At 39.1% G+C, this 25,286-nt stretch overlaps 1 protein-coding gene across 2 annotated transcripts; it reads right to left on the bottom strand.

The window, feature by feature from the left end:
* Positions 1-33: 33 nt before the first annotated feature.
* On the bottom strand, positions 34-25,285 carry slc38a6 (solute carrier family 38 member 6). Of its 2 annotated transcripts, none has more exons than XM_089004248.1 (16): positions 25,063-25,285; positions 21,855-21,976; positions 21,699-21,772; positions 21,510-21,562; positions 19,688-19,727; positions 15,438-15,516; positions 8,687-8,772; positions 8,559-8,617; positions 7,272-7,343; positions 5,768-5,824; positions 4,545-4,624; positions 4,320-4,420; positions 4,114-4,238; positions 2,976-3,120; positions 1,664-1,758; positions 34-153 (listed from the first exon to the last, which is right to left on the bottom strand). In XM_089004248.1, the coding sequence occupies exons 1-16, from the start codon at positions 25,150-25,152 to the stop codon at positions 40-42; spliced, it is 1,392 nt and encodes a 463-aa protein (XP_088860374.1). In that variant the 5' UTR covers positions 25,153-25,285; the 3' UTR covers positions 34-39. The 2 variants fall into 2 exon arrangements, with proteins under 2 accessions (XP_088860374.1, XP_088860375.1); XM_089004249.1 differs by lacking the exon at positions 34-153 and adding an exon at positions 241-800.
* Between the last annotated feature and the right edge of the window lies 1 nt (position 25,286).

The following is a 25,286-nucleotide window of genomic DNA, read 5'->3' on the forward strand; positions in this document are numbered from 1 at the left end:
GATAGCCAGCCAGCTAGCCAACAGACAGCATATGTACAGTCATACCTTGTTTTCCATGGTTAATGGGGACCAGGACCATCCGTGATAGGTAATCACAAGCACGAACACCATCGGCGTGTCCTTGCAAGGAAGGTTCATGGTGGACATTTCCTCCTGCCAATCAAACATGCTAGACCAGCGAGTTTGACAATTTTGAGAGTGATATGGTACAATGTCACATATTTTAACACATAATTCCTTTTTATTGAGTGTCTTTGGTGGACAGTAAAAGGATTTCAACAGATGCGAATGTACTATAAGTGAACAAAAACATTACCAAACAAAAACATTTTAGTCGTGAAATTCAACAAATTGCTATTTTGACAGATAAACACAGTATGTGCAATAACAGCATTTAATCAGTTCCACCAAAAGCATTTCTTGGTGGGGAAAAATACCAATTTCAAAAGAGTTTCTAGGATTAAAAAAAATTAAGACTGTAAACAAGAATCGGAAATGATTGTGAGGTTCATGAGGAAACTCAAAGAAACAATCAGCCATTTGAAAAATGGTGTGCAATTCTTGAAGTGTTGTTGTGATGTCATGGCAGGACAATCGCATGATGAAAATAACTTTACAAAAAAAAAAACCCTGAGTGACATAGTTCATATGATTCTTTGGTATAATCATCCTTCTTTGAAAAAGTGGAATGGGGGAGGTGGATGGGGAAGGGGCTTCTAAGAACTTTGTGTCCATGTAAAGATGATGATTGCGAAAGTGGTGACGCCCATGATTAAACCAAAGACGACCAGACACACCGCCTATAAACATAATGTTTGCATTAAAGCACTTTTTAAGATATTTTTAAAGGACAACTGACGTCACTTTTTTGTTTCTTAGCTGACATCAGAAAAACGTTTTATAGCATCTAAAATACCCAAAACACACAGTATGATATTTTTATTCAAATGCAAAACACCAATAAAAATGACTTATAGTGTCCAAAATCTGCAAAAAAATTGAGTGAGAATTGGGCATTTTCAGTTTGTGACGTCACTGCAATACGTGTTGCATTGCTTGAGAATCAAAACAATGGCTTCAGATTTGGAGAATATGCTTTCTTGTTACACCTCCAGTTATGAATATGATTCAAATACTTCTGAAGAGGCAAGCATACATGTTTGCAATCGATTAAAGAATTTATTTGTGCCATTTTGAGGCCACATTGGGGAGAAACGATCAGCAGAAAAGAGGCACAAAATGGCGACCTCCTGTGGCCACCTCCGTTTCCACAGGCTAATAAATTCATTATATGGAGCTTGGACACCCTCTTCTGGCGGCACAAGGTTTTCAGACCAAACAATACAGCAAAATACATTGACGTGATGGAAGGACCGCTACAATGTGTCTTTTTTTCGGTCAGGGGGCGTTCCTTTAGTGACGTCACGTACGGACTCGTCACCAACTCAAAAACAAGACTTCCTGAATATTCAGCGCAAGTCTTAAAATGTAAAATATAGCTATATGCGGTGGAATCTTTGTAAAATACGCTCAGTAGAAGTCAATTGAAGCCATTTTACAAATTATGGACACAACTTGTCCGGAGACGTCGGTTGTCCTTTAATGGAGGCGCTTTAGTGCTTTAAAATGGTTTCACATCTGTCTAAAGAGAGCAGTGACTTACCCCGATTGAGTCGTAAGATCTGAGAGGCTGGCGGGAAATCTTGAGGTAGAAAAGGCCAGGGAAGACAAACAAGAGGCAGCTAGATGTGGTCGATCCTGGCAGAAAAATATATATATATATATATATATTTTTAGGGTTACCGCCACATCATTATACAGTTGACTGTGCAATATGATGCTTTCCAAATTATTTTTGTGTGATTTTCATCAGTAATCAATGCAAAAGACTGCAAGCATAGACGTCCAAGATGGCGCCTGAGTAGGCAGCCGTCAATAAGTTCTCTCACGAGTCCTTCTTTTGTTTTTTTTTGTGTTGTTTTTGTGTTTTCTTTTTTTCACTTTGTGTTGATGGTGCTGTGTGTAACGGATATGATGGTTTTTCAGCATTTTAGACCACAACAATCATCAAGGAGGAGGAGGAGACTGTGCTGAGCGGTTGTGCCTTTTTGGCAGCACGAATATGCCAGCAGAGTTTTTGATTGGGAAGAATGTCGGTGCCATTTTAGTAATTAATTGAATTTATTTATTTATTTATGTGAATTTATTTATTTTACTCAACGTATATATATTCATTTATTTATTATCAATTTATCTTTTTCTTTATTTATTCTTTATTTTATTTATTTATCTATTTATTCATGTTTTTATTTATTTTAGTCAACTTATCTTTTCATTTAAATATTCATTAGCAATGTATTTATATTTTTCTATATCTATCTTTTCATATTATTTATTTATTGATGTATTTATTTATGTATTCATGTATTTATTTATTCATGTTTTATGCATTTTTTCATCCATTCATTTATTTATTTATGTGTATTTATTTATTTTAGTCAACTTATCTATTCATGCATTTATTTATTTATTTATTATAAATGTATTTATCTTTTTCTTTATCTGTCTATACATTTATTTATTGACTTATTTGTTTATGTATCGATGCATTTATTTATTTATGTGTATTTAGTTATTTATTTTAGTTATCTTATCTATTTATGCATTTATTTATTTATTATCAATGTATTTATCTTTTTCTTTATCTGTCCATACATTTATTTATTTATTTATTTATTTATTTATTTATTTATTTATTTATTTTATTTCTTTTAATCAACATATTTATTTCTTTATTATCAATGTATTAATCTACTTCTTTATCTACTTCTTTATTTATTTATTGACGATCTATTTATTTGACCTATTTATCCAAAAGAAAAAGAATGATTTAATTCCAAACTGTTCTCCAAACTGAGAACTCCATCACGTACGATCACTGAACCCTTCATAACAACAAGAGTAGCCCGACTTACCCACGACTCCAAAGACATTCCGAATATCAGGCACAAAAATAGCCAGCACGAGTACCACCCCCAAGATGAGCACAGTGGCTGCAATGTGAGTCAGCCAGGAAAACGGACTATCCCCACGCAGCAGTAAGATCCCGGCTTTACGAGCCTTAGAAAAAAAGGAAACACGTATTTCGTTAATTGAGATACCATAAATTATATTTACTTGTACTGCACAATCGAAAATGCTGTTTTAAAAGTTGATTTGTTTTGGAGCGATTGTGTGTGAATGGTGAAAAGATCATGCTTAAAAAATTGATTTTGAGATAGAACGATGTGGAATGAATTGAATAGTTGAAATGCAGGAATCTACGCGAGACTGAAATGTTTGTGACTGTAAAGTGTCCTTGAGAGCTTTGAAAGGTGCTTAAAAAGTAATAAGTATTATTATGATTATTTATTATTAAATAAGTCAAACCCGATAAACTGAGATTTTGACTGTTACATGAATTTGGAGAACACAAAAAGTAGTCTTATGTCCTGAATGAAGCATTTTTTCCCGCCCGGATCACACATTTGAACTTATTCACTGCCATTCCTGAATTTATTCGGGAATTGAAAATATGACGTAGAGCGCCATTCCTGTATTTGTTCGGGTTTTGGTTTTTTATGCTTGGGTGCCGATAAAGCGCTGGTCGGACCTCTGGCAATTTTTTCCCCCCTTCCATGTTGTCCATGATAGCGCTTTGTTACAGCTTCAGCGGTTTGTTAAAGCACTATATAAATCAATATGTATGTATTGTGTTGTATTTTGTACATCTGCCCCCATTTCAAGCTTAGAATACTCCAGACCCATATGACTTAGGAATTAACTCTTTTTTTTCTGATGAAATAAGAGAATCTAAGGTTTTTAACGCTGTATTGAATGTTTATGTAGTCCTAAAACTCAATATTCTGTGGGTCCTGGAATTCAAGTGACAATGACAAAAACACTAGCACTGGAGTGGACACATTTTTGAACATGTCTGGCAGTGAATTAGTCAAAAGTAGTCATGAAATGTAGAAGGGAGGAGGTAGACTTTGGTTGAAAAATTCTGTCACAGGACTAAAGAAAAAATACGTTGGGGTATGACAACAAAACAATTCAGCACTTGCTACTCACCGGAAAGTGGATGAGTGGTATGGTCAACAGCACCGAAATGAGGATGGCGAGTCGAACAGTCATCACCATGATATCCCGCGGCATGTACGCATCGTAACTGAGCAAAAGCTCAGAGTCCACGTGAGCTGCGGGTTGACAACAGATGGAAAATCGCACTGGCGGCTTTGGTGGAGTGGCTTGACTTCAAACCGTATGTTGTGGTGTACCGTAAAAGGTGAGGTAGCCAAAGAGGGCAGAAACCAAGTAAAGCACGAAACTCAGGCTGATTCCGACATTGGTAACATTCTGCATCCTTGCTTTGGTTGGCCTGAAGAGGCAAAGAAGAAGACAAAAGGAGGTTGGCGGTGAAGAGTGACACGGAGACTAAGGCATGATTCAGTAAAAAAAAAAAAAAAAAAAAAAAAAAAAAAAAAAAAAAAAAAAATGCTGACCGGTCCAGTTCGCAGTAGATTGGCAGGACGGCTGTGTGGCACAGGAACGAGAAGGCCATGGTGGGAATGGCGTAGGCACTCTGAAACATACACATCAGTATAGCTGATGAGAGCAAATTTTCAACTCACACTTTGACACAGACTGTGAACCACAAAAAGAAAACAAAAAGTGGGAAAAACACTTTAATGTACCGTATTTTCCGGTGTGTCGGGCACACCTAAAATCCTTGATTTTTTTTCAAAAGATGACCCTGCGCCTTATATGCAGGTGCACCTTATATGGGAAGTAATAATAATAATAATAATTAATAATAATAATAATAATAATAATACATTTCATTTAAAAGCGCCTTTCAAAACTCTCGAGGTCACTTTACAGTCACAGGATAAGTTTTTCTTTGGGTGAATAGCGGCAGCTACACGCGCCAGCGTTCACTCAACCCAGAATAACTCAAACAGAAAGAAAGCCAGCTAGCTAATAAATAGCTAATAGGTAGTCAGCTAGCTAGCGAACAGATAGCCAGCTAGCTAGCTAATAAATAGCTAACAGATAGTCAGCTAGCTAGAGAATAGATAGCTAGTTGGCTAGCAAGCCAATAGATAGCTAATAAATAGCCAGCAAGCTAGCTAATAGATATCCAGCCAGCTAATAGATACCTAGCTAGCTGGATAGATAGCCAATAGCCAACAAGACAGCTAGATATCTAAATAATACATGTATATTAGTATATTATTTATACTCTGGTGCACCTTATACACCGGGAAATACGGTATATTGACGTTGCGCCTCAGTATATGGCGCACCTTCAACGAATGACAAAACTTTGACCTTTGTGAAATGTAAATTTCTCCACTGTGAGACTAATAAAGGCATATCCAATCCAATCCAACTTTTTCCAGATATAAGGCGCACTAGATTATAAAGCGCATGGTCAGCTTTTGAAAGCAAACGAAGGCTTTTAGGTGCACCTTATAGTGCGGAAAATACTGTAGTAGCCCTTTTTTAAACTCAAAACTAATTGTAATTTGAAGCAGAGACTACCCAAGGAAACACAAAATGCTTATACATGGAAAAAGTTTGAAAATACACCATTCATTGGGGGTAAATATATTTCTCTGCATTTTCTTTCAAATGACGAGCATTGGAGCTGAACTCATGCATTTTATCAGTTGACACATTTAACGATTCTTACAGATTGGTCTAACTTCATGTACGTACGTACCCTAGTGGAGACAACGAAAAGTTCGGGCGTGCATTTTGTGTCCGAGGCATTTGAGACCTGCACAAACGGGGACAAGAAAGGGAGTCTGTTATCCCAGAGGAAAAAAAAATATATATATATATATATATACCATAGTGAAGCAGGCACGAGTTGTCCTGCCACAACTAAGGCCTGTTCTCATGCACTAAAGCAAGCAAAGCCTTGACTCTGACACAGGTGTCAAAGTCAAGGCCCGCGGGCCGAATCTGGCCCGTCACAACATTTTATTCGGCCCACGAAAGCAAATCAAGCATGTCAAAGTGCTATGATGCTTGCCAAAGTCCGAACCCAAATTTCAAATTGTCGTATGTAAACCACAATAACAGTCGTTATTATTGATTTCAGATTTGAAAACGAAGTGAAAAAAATTGTTTCATAGAACATAACTTAAAGATACATATGTTGAATGTGCGCCTTTAAGAGGTGAGGCCTAGTCAGTGACATCACGAGATTAAGTTGGGCTGAATCAAAATATTTTACATCTATTTTTGGCCACAGCAAATTATGTGTGTAATCATTTTGTATATGGACTTCTACTGATTTAAGTAGTGAATATTTTCCCATTTACAGAGACAGGGACATTAACTCATTAACTGCCATTCCCAAAATTGTTCGAGTTTTGTTTTTTCTTTGCGGAAGGTGCTGATAAAGTGCTGGTCAGACCTCTGGCAATGTTTTTTTTTTTCACTTCCACGAGGGGGCAGCGTTAGCCTTTTGTCCACGTTAGCGCTTTGTTACCGCTTCAGCTGTTGTTAAAGTGCTATGTAAATCAATATGTATTGTACTGTATTTTGTACAGCCATCCCCAATTTCAAGCTCAGATAACTCCAGACCCATATCACTTCGGAATGTAATCTTTTTTCTGAAGACATAAGAGAATCTAAAGTTTCTATCGCTTTATTGAAAGTTTATGTAGTCCTAAAACACAATATTCTGTGGGTCCTGCTGAGAGAAAATGTCAAAAAACACGGCGCAGCAGTGAATACATTTTTTTGCACGTCGTCTGGCAGTGAATGAGTGAAGTTCCTTTTTACTTGTATGATGAATAAGGTTCTCATAGAAAAACAAATACAAGTTGGATGATCGAGACAGTTTTCATCTGGAAGAAATGCACTTGAAATAATTTCCACTGGGAAAATATTGTGGTCAACTATGGAGGCTGCGTTGTTTTGGCACTGCTGGGGAAATGGCAGAATTCCACCGCATGGCGCGTTGGGGTTTGAAAAGAAAACAAATCTCCAAGTTAATCCACAACAGGTCTGGAGTTCGAATATGGTTTGTATCATAAAAGAGGGCAAAGGTCACTTCCAGGCTGGAGGGGGGGGGGGGGGGGGATTACCTGAACTTCCTTCCCGTAAGGTAGCAATGGCTCCACTTGGCCCTCTCTGGTCCTTATCAAGCAGAAACCCCCACTTCTAGTCTCACAAGATTGTCATCTTTTGTACTCGATGAACTTGTTATTTACCTGGTGTCGACCCATGAACATGGTGACGTTATGTGGCAGCGGGCAGGGGATAGACCATTTCTTGACCACAACCTGATGGGGGAGACATGACAACAGGTCAAAAAAAAATACAGACGGGGGGGAAAACAAAATGGAGGAAAAACAACAATTTAGGGCTACTACCGTATTTTCCGCACTATAAGGCACACCTAAAAGCCTTCTTTTTTTCAAATGCTGACTGCACACCTTATAATCCAATTCGCCTTATAAATGGATAAAGTTTTAAAATAGTGATACCGCAGTTTACGAATCCCTTGGCTTATGAACTTTTCGGTTTACGAACGTTAAATGTACGAAAATTTTACCTTGGCATACGAACTTTACCTTGGCATATGAAGTTTTTTCGTAAACAGAGCTGCCTCAATGAGTGATGTGTCGTTTGCGAACGAGCCCGTTCTAACAATAAAATGGCAGCCGACTGTTTTTGTCCTCTTTTCCCCACCCCCAGTCTTTGGTTAAAGCCACGCGATTGGTCAAGAATGCAGCAGTGAGGTGAGGTGGTTTAAATATTAAAGAGACAGGCAGACGACAGTGACAGAGTTTCAACTTTGATCGTTCAAAGGCAGAGTGTAGACTGCAAGGTTAAAATATCCCAACAATCAGGCTCCACAAACAACCCCCACAAGCCATCTGCACACTTGATGCAAAAAGCTATCAACACAGATAAACAGAACACAATTGATGACGAACTAGATAAAATTATCGCAGAGAAAGCACCTACAAGGGATCATTCTTAAAGATGGTGAAAGAAGAATGTTACGTTCCTCATCAAGTGTTTAATGCTGATGAAACCGGCCACTCCATTCCATCAAGCCATCAACGACCATCACAAAGGAAAATAAAACGACTTTATTATAAGTACTGTTTATTTCTTTAATTATAATACCATAGCACATTTATTATACATAAAATAAGGTCTATTTTGTGTAGTTTTAAGGCTTAGAAAATAAGAAAGTAGAAAATGATGTTTTATGGGGATCTGAGAACGGATTATTCTCATTTTAATGGTTTCCTATGGGAAATTAATTATTGGGATACACACTTTTCGCCTTACACACTGTCTGGGAACCATTAAGTTCGTAAGCCAAGGTATCACTGTATGTCATTTGTTGAAGATGCGCCTTATAATGCGGTGCAATGTCAATGTACCGTATTTCCCGGTGTATAAGGAGTGTAAGGCGCATCCCCAATGAATGGTGTATTTTCAAACTTTTTCCATAGATAAATGACAAAAAAATGACAACTTACCACAATGGCAAAGTAGAACATGAAAAAGAAGGCGAGGCTGCTGGTGTAACCCAGGAAGCCTGGAAAGGAAACCATTTTGTATGAGCCTGAGGAGTCTTTATAAGAAGCCACTTGACACGTTTCCTCACCAATTTTGGGCAATAATGCAAGTGGGAGCACCACGCATAGCGTAATGAGGATTAGTAACAGTCTGCCGTCTTGATACCAGGCCTCGCTGGAAAACAAGGAATACACATTGAGTAAATATAACACATAGGTTTTAAAAGTGCTTTATATTACCAGATAACTGATGACTACACAAAAACGAAATGTGAAACAATTGAAATGTGACTGGATATACTCATACCCTTTCAAATGTTCACTCTCATATTGAAGAGATTTTCTAAAATCATTTAAATACAGACACTCCCAAATTTACGAACGAGATACATTCAAAACGGTCGTTCATGAGGTGAATTCGTTCGGAAGTTGCTTCAGGGCTATATTTTGTGTCGAATGTATGTTTTAGGCTTACATAAGTTTGTTTAAGGTTTATAGAAGTATACGATCAGCTGGCTCAAGGACAGTTTCTGCCACCAGGCAGTCAGGAGACTCCCGCCCAGCCCTGCCCCCGCACCCCCTTTCCACACTCAGCGAACTCTGAGTACACGCTGTATTATCATCCCGAACTCTATTTTTTGGGTTTTTTTTTCTGCAAGACCTCATTTCAACCTTTTTTTTGTTTTTGCATTACTACACTACGTCACTTTACATACGACACTACCTCACTTTACATACGTCACTTCCTCACTTGACATACAACACTACCTCACTTTACATTCAGAAATTACATGTATTGTCTGTTGTCAATTGTCTGTCTTCTTTTAGCCACATTATAAGTGCCTTGGGTCCGAGAGGACATTCGTTTCATCTGTGCTGTATGTCATGCATGTTAGCATATTTGACAATAAAGCTGATTTTGACTTTAAGGCTTGTATAAGTAACCTGTATTGGTTTGTACTGAAAAATAAACATTTCATAAAATATATGCTCAATAAAGATATGCACATGTAAAACTGGAGAGAATACTACATATGTTACTACAAAGATTTTTGTATGTGCAGTTGTTCATAACTCGAATTTTTGTAAGTAGGGGAGCATCTGTATTAGAAGTATTTAGAGGTCACTATTGAATATCACTCCTATGTTTCTCGAATGTATTATGTTCTTCTGAATACTTTATCTTCCTTTTACAAGAACAGACAATCACAGTGACATTCCCACGACTACTTTTCGAAGTCCAAAACACATTTAATGAATTTAAACCATGTTTAAATCCATCCAAATATGTCGGACGCTAGCTACCAACTACCAGTTGCTAGCTAGCAACTCCCAGTTGCAAGCTAACTTGGCCGTTAGCTAAGCAACTGGGAGTTGCTAGCTCGCGCTAAGCTAGCGGCGAAGTTTGCTAACTCCCCTGCTCAGGCTCCGTTAAAAGGTGCCCAAACCTACAATAAGTCGCACTGAGATGTGAGTGTTGTCACGCAAACATTTCTCTGTGACAATGAATGTCAAAAAAATCCTGATTGGAATCTGAAAATGGTGATTTGGTGTTTTTTTTTTTTTTAAACGCCCAATATGCTTCTCTAATTGTAGCGCTTTGCTACATGTATGGCACACTCCAGGCGGCATGATTCTGGTCAGCAAGTATCAAAACAAGTCTTCAAAATATTCTGAGTGTCCAGTCAAACATACAGTAAAATAACATTCAACTTAAAACCAAGTACCGTATTTTCTGCACTATAAGGTGCACCAATTTTTTTTTTTCCTCATTTTGCCTCATAATCCAGTGCACCTTATGTATGGAAAATGTTTTAAAATGTCATTCAATGAAGGTGCCCCTTATAATGCGGTGCACCTTACGTATGGAAAACATTTTTCAATATGTCATTCGTTGAAGGTGCGCCTTGTATTCCAGAAAATACAGTAAGTGATTTCAATCATTCTCAATGCTAGATTTATAGTGATATTGCGAAAGAATAATACAAACAGCAATAAGCACTGAAAAACTCAAGGCTAAAAGAGAGTCTTTTGCAAGATAAAAGTAATTCGGAAATGTCAAGGACAGCGAGGCCTTTTTGAAGTACCTCAAAATGGGGACGTCTGTGGAAATTTGTCTCCATTTAAATCTGAAATATAGAGCGACAGAGCTCTCATGTGGTACTCATTAAAGGCTTTAGCTCTCACAAAACATAACAATTATGTAATTCCCATTCAAACGCTGTGGCGTGCCATCAGATCAGATCACACCACGTATCGCTTGGTTTTTACAGAGAGGGGGGAATAATATTTTCCTTTGCTGAAGAAAAAGACTGGGTTGTTTAATGGTGATTGAGGCGGGCTGGCGTTGGAGGTGACGCATGCGGAAGGCACGTCCATTGCTCTGTGGTCGAGGTCAGATGGGAAGAGTGCCATTGAGACCTTAAGATTGGGTCACAGGGCCTGAGGTTAACATAGTTTGTAGCACCTGCTCGAATGACATCGTTACCGTATTTGTCAGTGTATAAGGTCTATTTCTTTAATTACAGTCCTCATGTAATGCGCCTCTCTTTCCAAACAGCAATTCCCTTTGACCTTCGACCTCCAACGCCATTTGTCAGTGTATAAGGACTTTATGATACATGCAGTGAACATTTATTATACATAGAATAAGGTATGTTGTGTGTAGTTTTAAGGCTTATTTAGTTGAAAAGTCTATTTTATGGAAACCCGGGAACGGATTATTCCCATTTTAATGGTTTCCTATGGGAATTTTTTTTGGAGATACACACTTTTCGCTTTACACACTGTCTGAGAACCAATTAAGTTCGTAAGTTGAGGTCTCACTGTACAGTGATATCTCAGTTTACGAACGCTTTAGCCCATGAACTTTTCGCCTTACGAACATTAATTTGACATTAATAACAATACAAATCTGGCCGACAAAGCACAATAATCTTCCTTCCACAAGTGAGCACGAGAGAGGAGAGCAATTTTGAGTGTGGCTGTTTTACGACAAATGCGCCCAAGAAAATAATAAATAAAAATGAAGACAAAAACAAACAAAAAAGCTGGAATTATTTCAATTATTGATGAAAAGGTTTCTTCAGCCGACATATGTACTTCTTTGAAGATGTCAGACGTTTCGCTCCTCATCCAAGAAGCTTTCAGCGAACTAAAATTTGCTGGTAGCAATATATATACAGTGACACCTCGGCTTACGAACGCTTTAGCAAACGCACCTTTCGCCTTACGAACGTTAAATTCACGAGAATATAATCTTGGCATACGATCTATTTTTCGGGAAACACACGGAGCGCCACAATAAATGATGTGTCGTTCGCAAACGAGCCGGTTCTTGTAGCCCCTGAAATGGCAGCCAGCTTTTTTCCTTCTATTCCCCACCACCAGTCTTCGGTTAAAGCCGCATGTGATTGGTCAATATCCGTTTTAGAGGAGGGTGGGGGGACACGCAGCAGGACACATGCAGCAGTGAGCGGGGGTGGGGGTTACAGAAACACAGACACACGAAAGGGAAATGACAAAGCTTGAAAGAAAAAAAAAAGGTGAAAAAAAACAAGTGAAATGGTGAGAAAATGGATAGGAAAACAGTGAATTTTGGACTCAACTTCTCAACTCAACTCAACTCTATCAACTTTATTGATAGATCAAAGGCAGAGTGTAGACTGCAAGATTAAAATATCCCATCAAGCAGGCTCCACAAATAACCTGCACAATTTTGAAGAGAACATATGAGCAAGGGAACCAGCGATTAAGGAAGTTTCTTGTGCGCCTGCCTGCATCTGTTGCAAAATCACAACTTCGAAGATTTACAACCCAGAGCTCCTTGAGACACTTTATGCAAAGAGCTATCCATTCCATCAAGCCATCAACAACCATCACAAAGGTAAATAAAATGACTTTATTATACAGTACAGTTTATTTATTTAATTACAATACCATCACACATTTATTATACATAAAATAAGGTATATTGTGTGTAGTTTTAGGCTTATTTTTTTTCAAAAATTATGTTTTATGGGGACCTGGGAACGGATTATTCTCATTTTGATGATTTCCTATGGGAAATTAATGTTTGGAATACACACTTTACGCCTTACACACTCTTTCTTGGAACCAATTAAGTTCGTTCGTAAGCCAAGGTGTGTGTATATACAGTAAAGTCTCGTTATATCGATATTCAAGGGAGTCCGAAAAAATATCGATATACCGGGACTATCGATATATCCGACCCTGCGCGCATGTAATTTTCTCCTTGCGGTCATAGAAATAGTATCGTAATAAGCGGTACTATCGATATAACCGATATCAATATAACGATACTTTACTGTATATATATATATATATATATATATATATATATATATATATATATATATATATATATATATATATATATATATATATGTGTGTGTGTGTGTGTGTGTGTCCCTAATGTCCACATATAGGGCCAGAGCTACCAGCAAATTTTTCATCACTGACGAAGCTTCTCAGATGAGGAGCGAAACGTCCGAGACCTTCAAAGAACTACAGATGACGGCTGAAGAAAGCTTTTCATCGATGGACCACTCCTGTACGACTGAGAGCTTACACAGTGGGTTTTCAATTATAATTTTTTTTCTTTAAAAGTAGAACACACTGTAAAACAAAGCAAAATCAGCCTGTTAGGTTTCGATGGGCCAAGTGTGTGCCTCTGTTCGCTTTTCAAAACCACTCATTAACAAAAATGTTGTTTCGCTCTGCAGTGGGCTGTAATTACAATGGCAAAACTGATATCCCATATATCAGTCTGATTCCCGGGAACATATGTGCGATATTTGAGGGTGAAAGCTGAGCGCTTAATACAAAACATCTGCCTTGAGGAACCATCGAATGTAGTCGGAGTGAAAGCAGCGCGAGCTCTCCCTAAACCTGCGTGCAACCAATGACGGAGTGATTCGAGTCACTTTTGTGACAGAGAGGTAAACTCCTGAACAGAAAACGACAATAGTGATTGCAGCTAACGCCCTGTTATGCAACTTAATAGTGCAATTTCTCACTAAGTATTAGTATAGCGGTTAAGGTTGTCCTGTAGGCGCCGCAGCATAAGAGTTGTATGAACTGATCATCACTGTCAGGTTTGGTTACGGCTGTCAGAGAGGTTTTCATTATCGCTGCTTCCAATTCCAATGTTGCATAGTCAAAGGCCCCTTTTCCAAAATGTTGTCGCCACGACGACGGTGGAAACTAACAAAACCAGGCTGCATTGAATGCATCAGTTAGAAAGACAGATACTAGAAGACAACCATTGGCGAACCGACAGTGTCTCTTTTCAACGTTTGAGAAGGAGACTGTGGTGGAATGTATACCACTAACCTAAAATAACGCAGTCATGATTACAGTCAGTATTTCAAAATACTTTGAGGATGAAGATCAGGAAGCATGACATGTGCCTTTTTTTGCACTGAGTTTGGATTATTTTGCCTTGACAAATAAATAAATACAAAAATTCTATGTTAAGCAGCATTCAAATTATTTGTGGATTTTTTTATTACACTGTATTTTCCAGAGTATAAGGCGCACCTCCAAAGAATGGTGTATTTTCAAACCTTTTCCATATATAAGGCACAGCGCAGTCTAAGACACACCCCCAACGAATTGTGTATTTTGAAACCTTTTCCATGGTGCACCGTAGTATAAGACACGCCCCCAAATGAATGGTGTATTTTTAAACTTTTTCCATGTATAAGGTGCACCGGAGTATAAGGCGCACTCCCAATGAATGGTGTGTTTTCAAACTTTTTCCATGTATTAGGCGCACCGTAGTATAAGACGCACTCCCAATGAATGGTGTATTTTCAAACCTTTTCCATATATAAGGCACACTGGAGTATAAGGCACACCTTCAATGAATGAAAAAAGGGTTCCAAATATAATATAGAAATATATACAAGTTTTCCAAATAAAAGGTGCACCGCATTATAAGGCGCTACAGTAGAGGCTAGGGATACGCACCACTTCCTCCACTTCTACAACTCAATATTGTATGGGTACTGCAATTTGAGTGAAAATGACAAAAACCCTGGCACTGGAGTGGACACATTTTTGCACAATGTCAGTGAATAAGTTAATTTATTTTATGAAGCAAATTTAGATATATATTTTTTTACATTTTTCATTCACAAAAAAAGCAATCATCCATTCGGCTATTTAGACTGTTTTTAATTCATTCACTTTCATCAGAAAAAAAGTTTTTGTCAAGCTTATTTGGTTCTGGAGTTTCTAGAGGTTCAAAAGGCAAATACCTACCCCTCGTGGGAGGTGAAAAAAAATTGACAGAGGTCTGACCGGAGCGTGATCCGCACCCCCATGCCCCTTCGCAAGAAAAAACAAAACCCAACCATGCTTTTCAATACCAGAATAATTTCAGAAATTTGAGCGAATGACTTAAAAAATATGGAAAATGGCAACACATATGCAAAAGTTACTAAGCACTGTAGGGCAACGCCTACAGCTGCACAGGTGTTGCTCGTTTTAATCAGTGGCAGTTAAAAGGACTACTGGCATGACCATTCAGTATCGGGTCATTGTTTGTTTCACCCTGTCAGGTTTGTTTCAACTTGTCATATTTTTAGGCATGGTTTTGTTTGATACTTTGGACCTTCCTGTTCAGATGACTTTGATGTTTTAGATTTTGTTCCTGCAGATTTTATTTTAATACAATTTGTCAAATACACCCTGCTCATCCCTCCTGCCTGCTTTTTTGGGATCCACCACCATGTATATTGTGACACCATGACACATTTTAAAGAACATAGGTGCTCCATATACTATGCAAATAAAATTCAGAGGTGCACCCACCCTGCCTTGTCCGTACTCAGGAAGCTGCCGATGGCCGCCGGAAGCTCCGACTTCAAAATGAACATATATGACGACATGGCTGCGATAGAGCAGAGGGAAAGTTCACTGTTTGCAAACACGAGCCAAAACAAACACACAAAGCACAAAATGCCACACACGTCAGCTGATTGGATTATTACTACGAAGTGGGAGGTGGTGGGTGTGTAGCGGATAGACTTGGGGGGGGGGGGGGGGGCTTTGAGTTAATACAGATGGGTGGAGCAGACAGCTCAAGGAGCTCAACAGCAAAGCCGCGAGTACAGAGGAGCAGACGTAGTGCAGATCTTTGGAGAAATTTGACGGGGTCGGGGGTGGAATGCAAACAATAATCATATCTGACGTTAATCCCGCCACTTTCTCCCCTTTCTCCACCTCGCTTGGAAACGGGATATGATCAACCGGGCGACGGCCATTTTGAGAATGGGGTTCGGGGGTCACTTCCTTGAGGTCGCGCAAGAACAAGAGCGGGTTTTTGGTGTGAAATGGGCTTCAGATGCAGCGTGCGGCCCAGGCGATAAAAGCAAGATGATGTTAAGGGATTACATTTTGGGAAGGTAGACACAGACGAGGGGTTAGGAGGGGCGTTATTGGCCCCCCGGGCGAGGTTTTTGCCCTGGCCGTTAAATAAACTACGAGCGTAATTCCTCAGATCCTGCATGTGTTTAGAAAGGAGAATTCGTCCAATAACAACTCGGCCCACACGGATACTAAAGACGATCGCTTGGAGAATGAGGAAATGCATTCATAAGCACTTAAGACCCGCGGTCAATGAGCCACGTTTTTGGTGATTGAGACAGAATGTCATCATAAAATTTTATTGGGACTAAAATCGAGGAGAAAGAAGACGTCCACGTGCGCTTTGGCAGTTTTGGCATAATCCTTTTATAGGACATCGCCGCAGGTAGACTTGAAATGTCACTTTCTGAAGGGAGTTCATCCACATTGAAGACTGAGTCATACTTTTCTCCCAAAGGTAACGTGACACTACCAGGTTTGTTGTTATGAAACCAGAAAGTATTGTTTTTTTTTCATGCTTTGTTAAATTCCTTGTGAGATAAAATGACACACTTGGCTTGTATCATAGATGCAAGTGAAATTAGGCCTTCTTCCATATTAGCACTTTAACAAATCTGAGAAAAATTTTGTTTGTTTTGCCTTGTGTTTATTTATTCGCAACGTCACGGTTAATGGAAGATGCAGAATAGAATAGTATCCATAGTTCCAGATCAACCAGTTTCCAAGGCCCTAACTTGATCGCTAGCTAGCTAGCTAGATTTCTAGGTAGCTAGATAGATAGATCACTACCTAGCTAGATTGCTATCTAGCTAGAACACTAGGCAGCTTGCTAGCTCGCAAGATAGATCACTAGGTAGCAAGATAACAAAATAGATAGATTGCTAGATTGCTATCTAGATTGATAAATCACTAGCTGGATCGCTATATCTCGAGCTACATCGCTAGATCGCTAGCTAGATCACTAGCTAGATCTCTACATCGCTAGATCGATCCCTACATTATTAGCTAGATCTCTACATCGCTAGCTCGAGCTCTACATCGTTAGCTCGATCTCTACATCATTAGCTAGATCGCTAGCTAGATTGCTAGATCGCGAGATCACTAGCTAGGTAGCTAGCTCGATCGCTAGATAGCTAGCTAGATTGCTAAATCGCTAGTTGGATCACTAGACCTCTAGCTACATCGCTAGATCACTAGCTAGATCTCTACATCGCTGGCTCGATCTCTACATTGTTAGCTAGATCGCTACATTTGCAAATTTCCCCATTGTGGGACGAATAAAGGTTTTCTGATTCTGATATCGCTACATCGCTAGCTAGATCGCTACATTGCTAGCTAGATCACTAGCTAGATAGCTAGCTAGCTCGCTAGATAGCTAAATAGCTAGATCGCTACATCAATAGATACAGATTATGATTTTTGCACAGTATTATGTATCATTACAATTGTATTATTATTCCCAAATTGAGTCCATAATTAGCTTTCTGGGATAAATGAAGCATATTTTTGAAAAGACAGTGATAAGAATGGCAGACAAAGACCAAAAAAAAATCAATAATAATAATAACAAAAAAAATAAATATAATCTGACCACAAAAGCAAGACGACGTCACAGTGCAACACTAACAACAATACCTGATTGGGGGGGGGGGGGGTCATTCAGTACTTACTTCTTTAACAAAGAGGTCCTTGAGTGAAGAGAAGAATTGGTTATTAGGAGAGTGGCCAGAACAACAAAAGCATAGAAGAAGAAAAATGAGCTCGTGTGTGCACGTGCGGTCATCAGAGTAAAGCACAAGTCAGCGTGAAACAGAAGACAGAATCACTTTCATTTGACTTTGCGGGCCTGTGGGCTGGCCAGTAATTAAGGTCAATTGGCCTATCAGCCTTTGGCAGTGCCGATGAATGTTTACTCAGAGTGGAGCTAATTGCGCTCTTATAAAAAGGGGGCCTGGGTGCAGACAGATCCAGGGCCGCCATTGCTGAGGAGGGGGTGCGGGGGAGGGGAGGAAACCACAGACATAGCAGACAGGCGGCGCAACTATCCACTGGACCGCGCCGCTAATGACCACCAGAGCGCTATCGCCGTGGCCGCAGAATGAGGGGGGGCGGAGTCCTCGGATGAGGGGGGGTGGGTCCTATTTGGGTTTTAGAGGCTGGGAGTGGGTTTTACCATCAGTGATCAATTAGAGCACAAGTCAGGTTTCAGACCCCGGGGAGAGCGGCTGAGAGGACGTCAGCCTTGGAGTCAAAGGTTATCGGGAGAGTCTGGATAATAGCCTTTCAAGCCCGGCGGCAATAAACATTCAGAGGGGGGGGGGGGGCGTATTTACACTAGGGGGCGCTCTTTGCCTCCGGGATAATTGACATTAGAGTAATACTACTGTGGGAAGTGGGGGAGAACCAAAAAAAAAAAAACCTCGACTTACGACCGAGTTCCGTTCCGACCAAACGGTCATAATTCAAAATGGTCGCAAGTTGGAATCCATTCAAAATGTTGAGGAGAGACTCAGAGGCTTAATGACTCGCAAACTCCCCCCTCTGGTGCCATCACACGGTCGATTGCTGTACGAGCGTGAGATGCTGGTTGGCCAAAATTGTCGAACACGTTGCCGGCCTGCTAGTGCGTTGCGGTCCCAAGGCGTGGAATTGTAATTTTAAAAAGGGAGGTCATGGTCGTAAGTATGGGTGGTCGTAAGTCGGATGTTACCTGTATAATAACTAAATACAGTAAAGTCTCGTTATATCGATATCGGATATATCGATAGTCCCGGTTATAGCGATACTATTTCTATGCACGCACGGAGAAAATTACATGCAAACAGGGTCGGATATATCGATAGTCCCGGTTATATCGATATTTTTTCGGACTCCTTTGAATATCGATATAACGAGACTTTACTGTAAATCAATGCTTTGAATCAAACACATGACAGCAACCAAAACAATTATGAGCACCTGCAAAAGAGAATGTAAGCAAAGAGGACATTTTGGAAATAGCCTACGCATGATGCAATGCAGCCCAATCATCAAAATATTGTTCAATTATTACTGTACTCTGTCAGTCAGAACTGTTTTTGATAACATTTTAACTCATTCACTGCCAGACAATGTGCAAAAAAATGTGTCTACTCCTGTTAGGGCAATTCGCTATACGAACACATTTTAAATTATTTCCTTATACATCGTATTATTTTCTCGGACTTCCTCCAGTGCCAGGGTTTTTGTCATTGTCACTCGAATTCCAGGACCCACAGAATATTGAGTGCTAAGACTACATAAACATTCAATACAGCGTTAGTAAACCTTTGACTTTCTTCTTTCATCAGAAAAAAAGTTAATTCCTAAATTATATGGTTTTGGAGTTATATAAGCTTGAAATGAGGGCAGCTGTCCAAAATATATATTGAAATACATACATATTGGTTTATATCGGGCTTTAACAACAGCTGAAGCTGGAATATAGCGTAAACATGGTAAAAAGGGAAATGCTGCCCCTTGTGGATAAGAAAAAATAGTGCCAGAGGTCATGGCCAGCGCTTTATTGGAACCCAAGCATGAAAAAACAAAACCTGCACACATTCGGGAATGTCGCTTTACCATATTTTCAATTCCAGAATGCATTTGTAAATGGCAGTGAATGAGTTAACGTATATATTTTTAAAAAATGAAAAATAAAAAAGGAGCACACCTACCGCCAACATTTTGGATAAGGATCGCAATTCCAACAAGAACCTATGAAAATATTTTCAGTCAGTCTGCAGCAAGTTTTCAGCATGCCCATTTATTCAGTACAGTGATACCTCGGTTTACGAACCCCTTGGCTTACGAACATTTCGGTTTACGAACGTTAAATTCATGAAAAATTTATGACGTCGAGCGCCATTCCCGAATTTGTTTAGGTTTTGTTTTTTTTCTTGCTAGTTGCCGCTAAAGCGCTGGTCAGACCTCTGGCAATGTTTTTTCCCTTCCACATGGAGACAGCCTTTTGTACAGCCGCCCCCATTTCAAGATCTGATAACTTCAGACCAATATAACTTAGGAATTAACTTTTTTTCCCAAAGAAAAAATAGGAGCTAAGATTTCTTAGGTTGCATTGAATGTTTATGTAGTCCTAATACTAAATTTTCTGTGGGTCCTGGAATTTGAGTGAAAATGACAAAAACAGTTTATTTCTTTAATTATAATACCATAGCACATTTATTATACATAAAATAAGGTATATTTGTGTAGTTGTAAGGCTTACAAAATTAGAAAGTAGAAAATTATGTTTTATGGAGACCTAGGAACGGATTATTATCATTTTAATGGTTTCCTATGGGAAATTAATTTTCGGGATACACACTTTTCACCTTACACACTCTGTCTGGAAACCAATTAAGTTTGTAAGCCAAGGTATCACTGTAGATCTTGTTGACTGGGCGCAAAGAGAGAAGCAACAAGATTGTATTGTGTGTTTGGTACAGAATGTCATTGTATACTGTTGGCTATTCACTCGTGGCCAGCCCGCTTAAAACAGAGCCCAAATTAAAGAGCACCATTAACTCATTCACTGCCAGACGATGGGCAAAAATGAGTCCATTCCAGTACCAGGGTTTTTGTCATTTTCACTCAAATTGCTTGTTAGACATTTGGATGCATTTTTATGCCTTGGGAAACATTTATGTCTGAATTTGGGAGAGACTTGGAACGGATTAGGGGATTAACATGGAAAATGTGTCTTCACTTAGTACATTTTTGAGTTAAGAAATTCCAGAACCAATTATTCTTTTAAGGAGAGGTAGCATAGTACGTTAACTCATTCATTGCCAGACGTGCAAAAATGTGTCCACTCCAGTGCCCGGGTTTTTGTCATTTTCACTCAAATTCCAGGACCCACAGAAAATTAAGTATTAGGACTACATAAACATTCAATGCAGCCTAAGAAATCTTAGCCTCTATTCTTTCTTTAGGAAAAAAAAAGTTAATTCCTGAATTATATTGGTCTGAAGTTATCAGATCTTGAAATGGGGCGGCTGTACAAAAGGCTGTCTCCATGTGGAAAGGAAAAAAAACATTGCCAAAGGTCTGACCAGCGCTTTAGTGGCAACTAGCAAGAAAAAACTAAACCTAAACAAATTCGGGAATGGCGCTCGACGTCATATTTTCAATTCCCGAATAAATTTGGCAATGAATGAGTTAAAATCAGTTAAAAGCAAAATCTGAAACTGAGTGATATGAATTCGGGCAGTTCGTCTAGCTGGCTATCTATTAGCTGTCTGGCTGGCTAGCTATGTAGCTAGCTAGCTATTAACTATATGGCACATCTGGCTATCTCAATGGCTAGCTATAGCTATTTATTGGCTCTCTATTAGCACGCTGGCTAACTTTCTATCTATTTAAGTTACTTCCGGGTTGAGTGAACGCTGGCGCATGTGGCTGCCGCTGCTTACCTACAGAAGAACTTATCTTGTGACTGTAAAGTGACCTTGAGAGTTCGTATAAATGAAATGTATTATTATTATTATTATTACTTACTTTTCCTGGTTTTTCTAACGCACGCCCTCCCAGATTTTCATATGAATTAATTCCTGCAAGAGTCAACAAACGGCGATTCGGTTATGATTAAGATATGGAAATAAATACATTAAGTCATTCAGTCAGATTTCTTGATGCAATCTTTGGTGATTTAAAAAAAAAAGGTCTAAAAAGGAACGTCATTCTCACCTGTCAGATCACAGAGCTTGAGGAGGAGATGGATGGAATATGCTGCCAGGCCGGACACGAGTGTCAACAGGATGCTAGGTAAGAAGGACGGACAGAAATGAGCTCATGGAAATTGGCTAAATTCACTTTAGGGGACACATTTGATATTTTGCTTACCAAAAGCCAACTATGCCGGTGTTTGCCATGGCATATGCAAGTCCCAGAATACCGCTGCCCATGATTGCATTCATCAAGTTAAAAATAGAAGAGGCAAAGGAGGCGCCTTTGGCTCTGCTCGGCTGCAAAAAAAAAAAAAAAAGTGATATACAGTGATACCTTGGCTTACGAACTTAATTGGTTCCCAAACAGTGCGTAAGGCGCAGGTGTCAAAGTCAAGGCCCGCGGGCCAAATCCGGCCCGCCACATCATTTTTTTTCGGCCCGCGAAAGCAAATCAAACTTGTTAAATTCCATGATGATTGCTAAAATCTGAGCCAAAATTTCATATTTTTGGATGTCAACCACAATAAAAGTCATTATTCTTGACTTCACATTTGAAAACAAGTTATTCATTAATTTGCCGTGTGCTCTATATGTAATATTTGAAGGGATTTAAACATTCTAATGGGTTCCCCAAATTCATAACGGCCCTCGAGAGGAAACCATAACTACAATGTGGCCCGCGGCAAAAAATGACTTTGACACCCCTGGCGTAAGGTGAAAAGTGTGTATCCCATTTTTTTTTTCCCATAGGAACGCCATTAAAATGAGAATAATCATTCACAGGTCCCCATAAAACATAATTTTCTACTTTCTAATTTTCTAAGCTTTAAAACTACACAAAATATACCTTATTTTATGTATAATAAATGTGCTATGGTATTATAATTACATAAATAAACTGCACTATATAATAAAGTCGTTTTATTTACCTTTGTGATGGTTGTTGATGGCTTGATGGAATGGAGTGGCCGGTTTCATCAGCATTAAACACTTGATGGGGAACGTAACCTTCTTCTTTCACCATCTTGAGAAATGATCCCTTGTAGGTGCTTTCTCTGTGATAATTTTATCTAGTTCCTCATCAATTGTGTTCTGTTTAGCTGGGTTGATAGCTTTTTGCATCAAGTGTACTGATGGCTTGTGCGGGTTATTTGTGGAGCTTGATTGATGGCATATTTTAACCCTGCAGTCTACATTCTGCCTTTGAACTACAGTAAAGTCTCGTTATATCGATATTCTCGGGAGTCGGAAAAAATATCGATATAACCGGACTATCGATATATCGGATCCTGCAGCATGTAAATTTTCTCCTTGCGTTCATAGAAATAGTATCGTAATAAGCAGTACTATCGATATAACCGACATCGATAGAACGAGACTTTACTGTATCAAAGTTGAAACTCTCTCACTGTCGTCTGCCTGTCTCTTTAATGTTTGAACCCCCCGCCCCCTCACTGCTGCATTCTTGACCAATCACGTGGCTTTAACCGAAGACTAGGTGTGGGGAATAGAGGACAAAAATAGCCGGCTGCCATGTTGTTGTTAGAAGAACGGGCTCGTTCGCAAACGACACATGCTCCGTGTATGAAAAAAGTTTGTATGCCAAGGTAAAGTTCGTATGACAGGGTAAAATTTTCATAAATGTAACGTTCGTAAACCGAAAACTTCGTAGGCCAAGGGGTTCGTAAACCGAGGTATCACTGAATATGAAGCTGGGCTTAGCAAACGGAAGAGGTCAAATCACTTTAATTGATGTCGTGGACAACAACTGCTCAGGCCTGATGATGGATCTCATGAAACAGCAACACGGTGGCATGTGGGATCAAGGAATGGAAATAGGAATAGGATCGGATGAGATTTGAACCGCGGGCTGCAGGACAGCTGCCTGAGCTCTGGATAAAACTGATTGACCCTTCTAATAGGGGATATCCTGGAGAGAACGAGTGGCAACTCTGGTGTTGGTGTCACAATAACCGTGGATTGACCTGTAGACCCGAGATACACTACCAAGAGACATGACGTCATTTATAACAGCAGATTAATTTTACATCCAACGTAATCATTACAATGTTTTTTTTTGCACTGAGCACTGCTAAAAACATAGCATTGCTAAAAACATAGCATAGACCAACTTGGTTTTCTTGTGTTATTTTGTGCTCATTTTGCTGGGCTCACCAACAAGACCAGCAGCAAAAACACATTTAAAAAATCCTACATTTGAACAAAGTGATTGGGCAATCAGCTCTATGTATTGAACCACAGCTGGTGCTAGCATGTTGCTGCGGTCCTGCGATGAGCTCATTTATGTCAGATTTTTTTTTTTGCCTCTTTGCTTGAAGATAAGATCACAGCATAAACCAAGAAATAAACAACTCAACAAAAAATACATCAACAACTAAATACATAAATAAATAAACAAAACTATTTGTCTTACAATGGAGAAGTTTGCAATTTACACCAGCAAGTGACTGTAAAGTGTCTTTGAGAGGTTTGAAAGGCGCTTATAAATATAATGTAAATACAAAAAAAAAAAAAAATACAAAAAATAGCTTGCCCGCTTTGCTAGTTGGCACTCAGACCTAGGGACAATTTACAGTATTCCATGAATGTTTTGGGGAATATGGGAGGAAACCAGAGTACCCGGAGAAAACCCATGCAGGCACAGGAAGAACATGCAAACTCAACATGGGAAATTTGGAGCCAGAATCAAACCCTGCACCTCTGCACTGTGAGGTGAACGTGCTCACCAGTCCATAGCCTGCCAACCAGGGAGAGGAATTGTCAATAATAAAACTTAAACTTGCATTAAATGGTCCAAATGTCCTGTTCGGCGTCACATCCTGTTTGCACAGTCAGCAGCTCAACTTGCTAACGTAAGCAAAAAATATACATAGATAAAACAGCCTAAGGCGAAATCAATGCTGAATTCATGAGCTTTCTGATTCACACTTCTTTAAAAAAAATAAACTGAATCGTAGTCGTCATTTTCATGTTATGCTTTAGTATAATTACAGTCGTCAAAAAATGTTTGCACACATATATTAATGAAATATAAATTAGGGCTAATATGAATCGTGTTCTGTCATACAATTCTCGCATTTTCCAAAAAGTAAAAACGCAAAAAAAAGAACATCAGACATTTTGAGCTCTTCGTTAATCGCAATTGCGTGTTGTTTGTAATGTAATTTGAAATGGCTTGTTTGAACTTGTTCGACGTTGAAATTTCAAATTACATTACAAACAACGTGTAAGAGTAAAATGCGCATTCTTATTCCAAAAGAAATGAAACAACTGAAGATGACAATCTGATTTGTTGTCATGACTTTTGGACTTTGAGACAGCACGTGAACGGAACAAAATTAGTTTCTTTTTTTCTTACTTACGTTTGTTAATGGGGTTGTGTCATTCCCTTCTGTCTCTACGAGCGCAGGTTGGCTGTTAGATTCCGAGTCTGTAGTTCCGTTAATACTCATTTTCACCGAGAAAAGAAAAATGACACAGAGAACACTAATAATGTGTCACAAAACGCTTAGCGTGACTGATAAATGTCGAATCATATTCTGAGGTCGAACTTTTGTTCATCAGTCTTCTTATTGGCTTGGTGTTT

Source organism: Hippocampus bargibanti, linkage group LG09, assembly GCF_051943395.1.
Source record: "Hippocampus bargibanti isolate YZ-2025 linkage group LG09, ASM5194339v1, whole genome shotgun sequence".
Taxonomy (NCBI): domain Eukaryota; kingdom Metazoa; phylum Chordata; class Actinopteri; order Syngnathiformes; family Syngnathidae; genus Hippocampus; species Hippocampus bargibanti.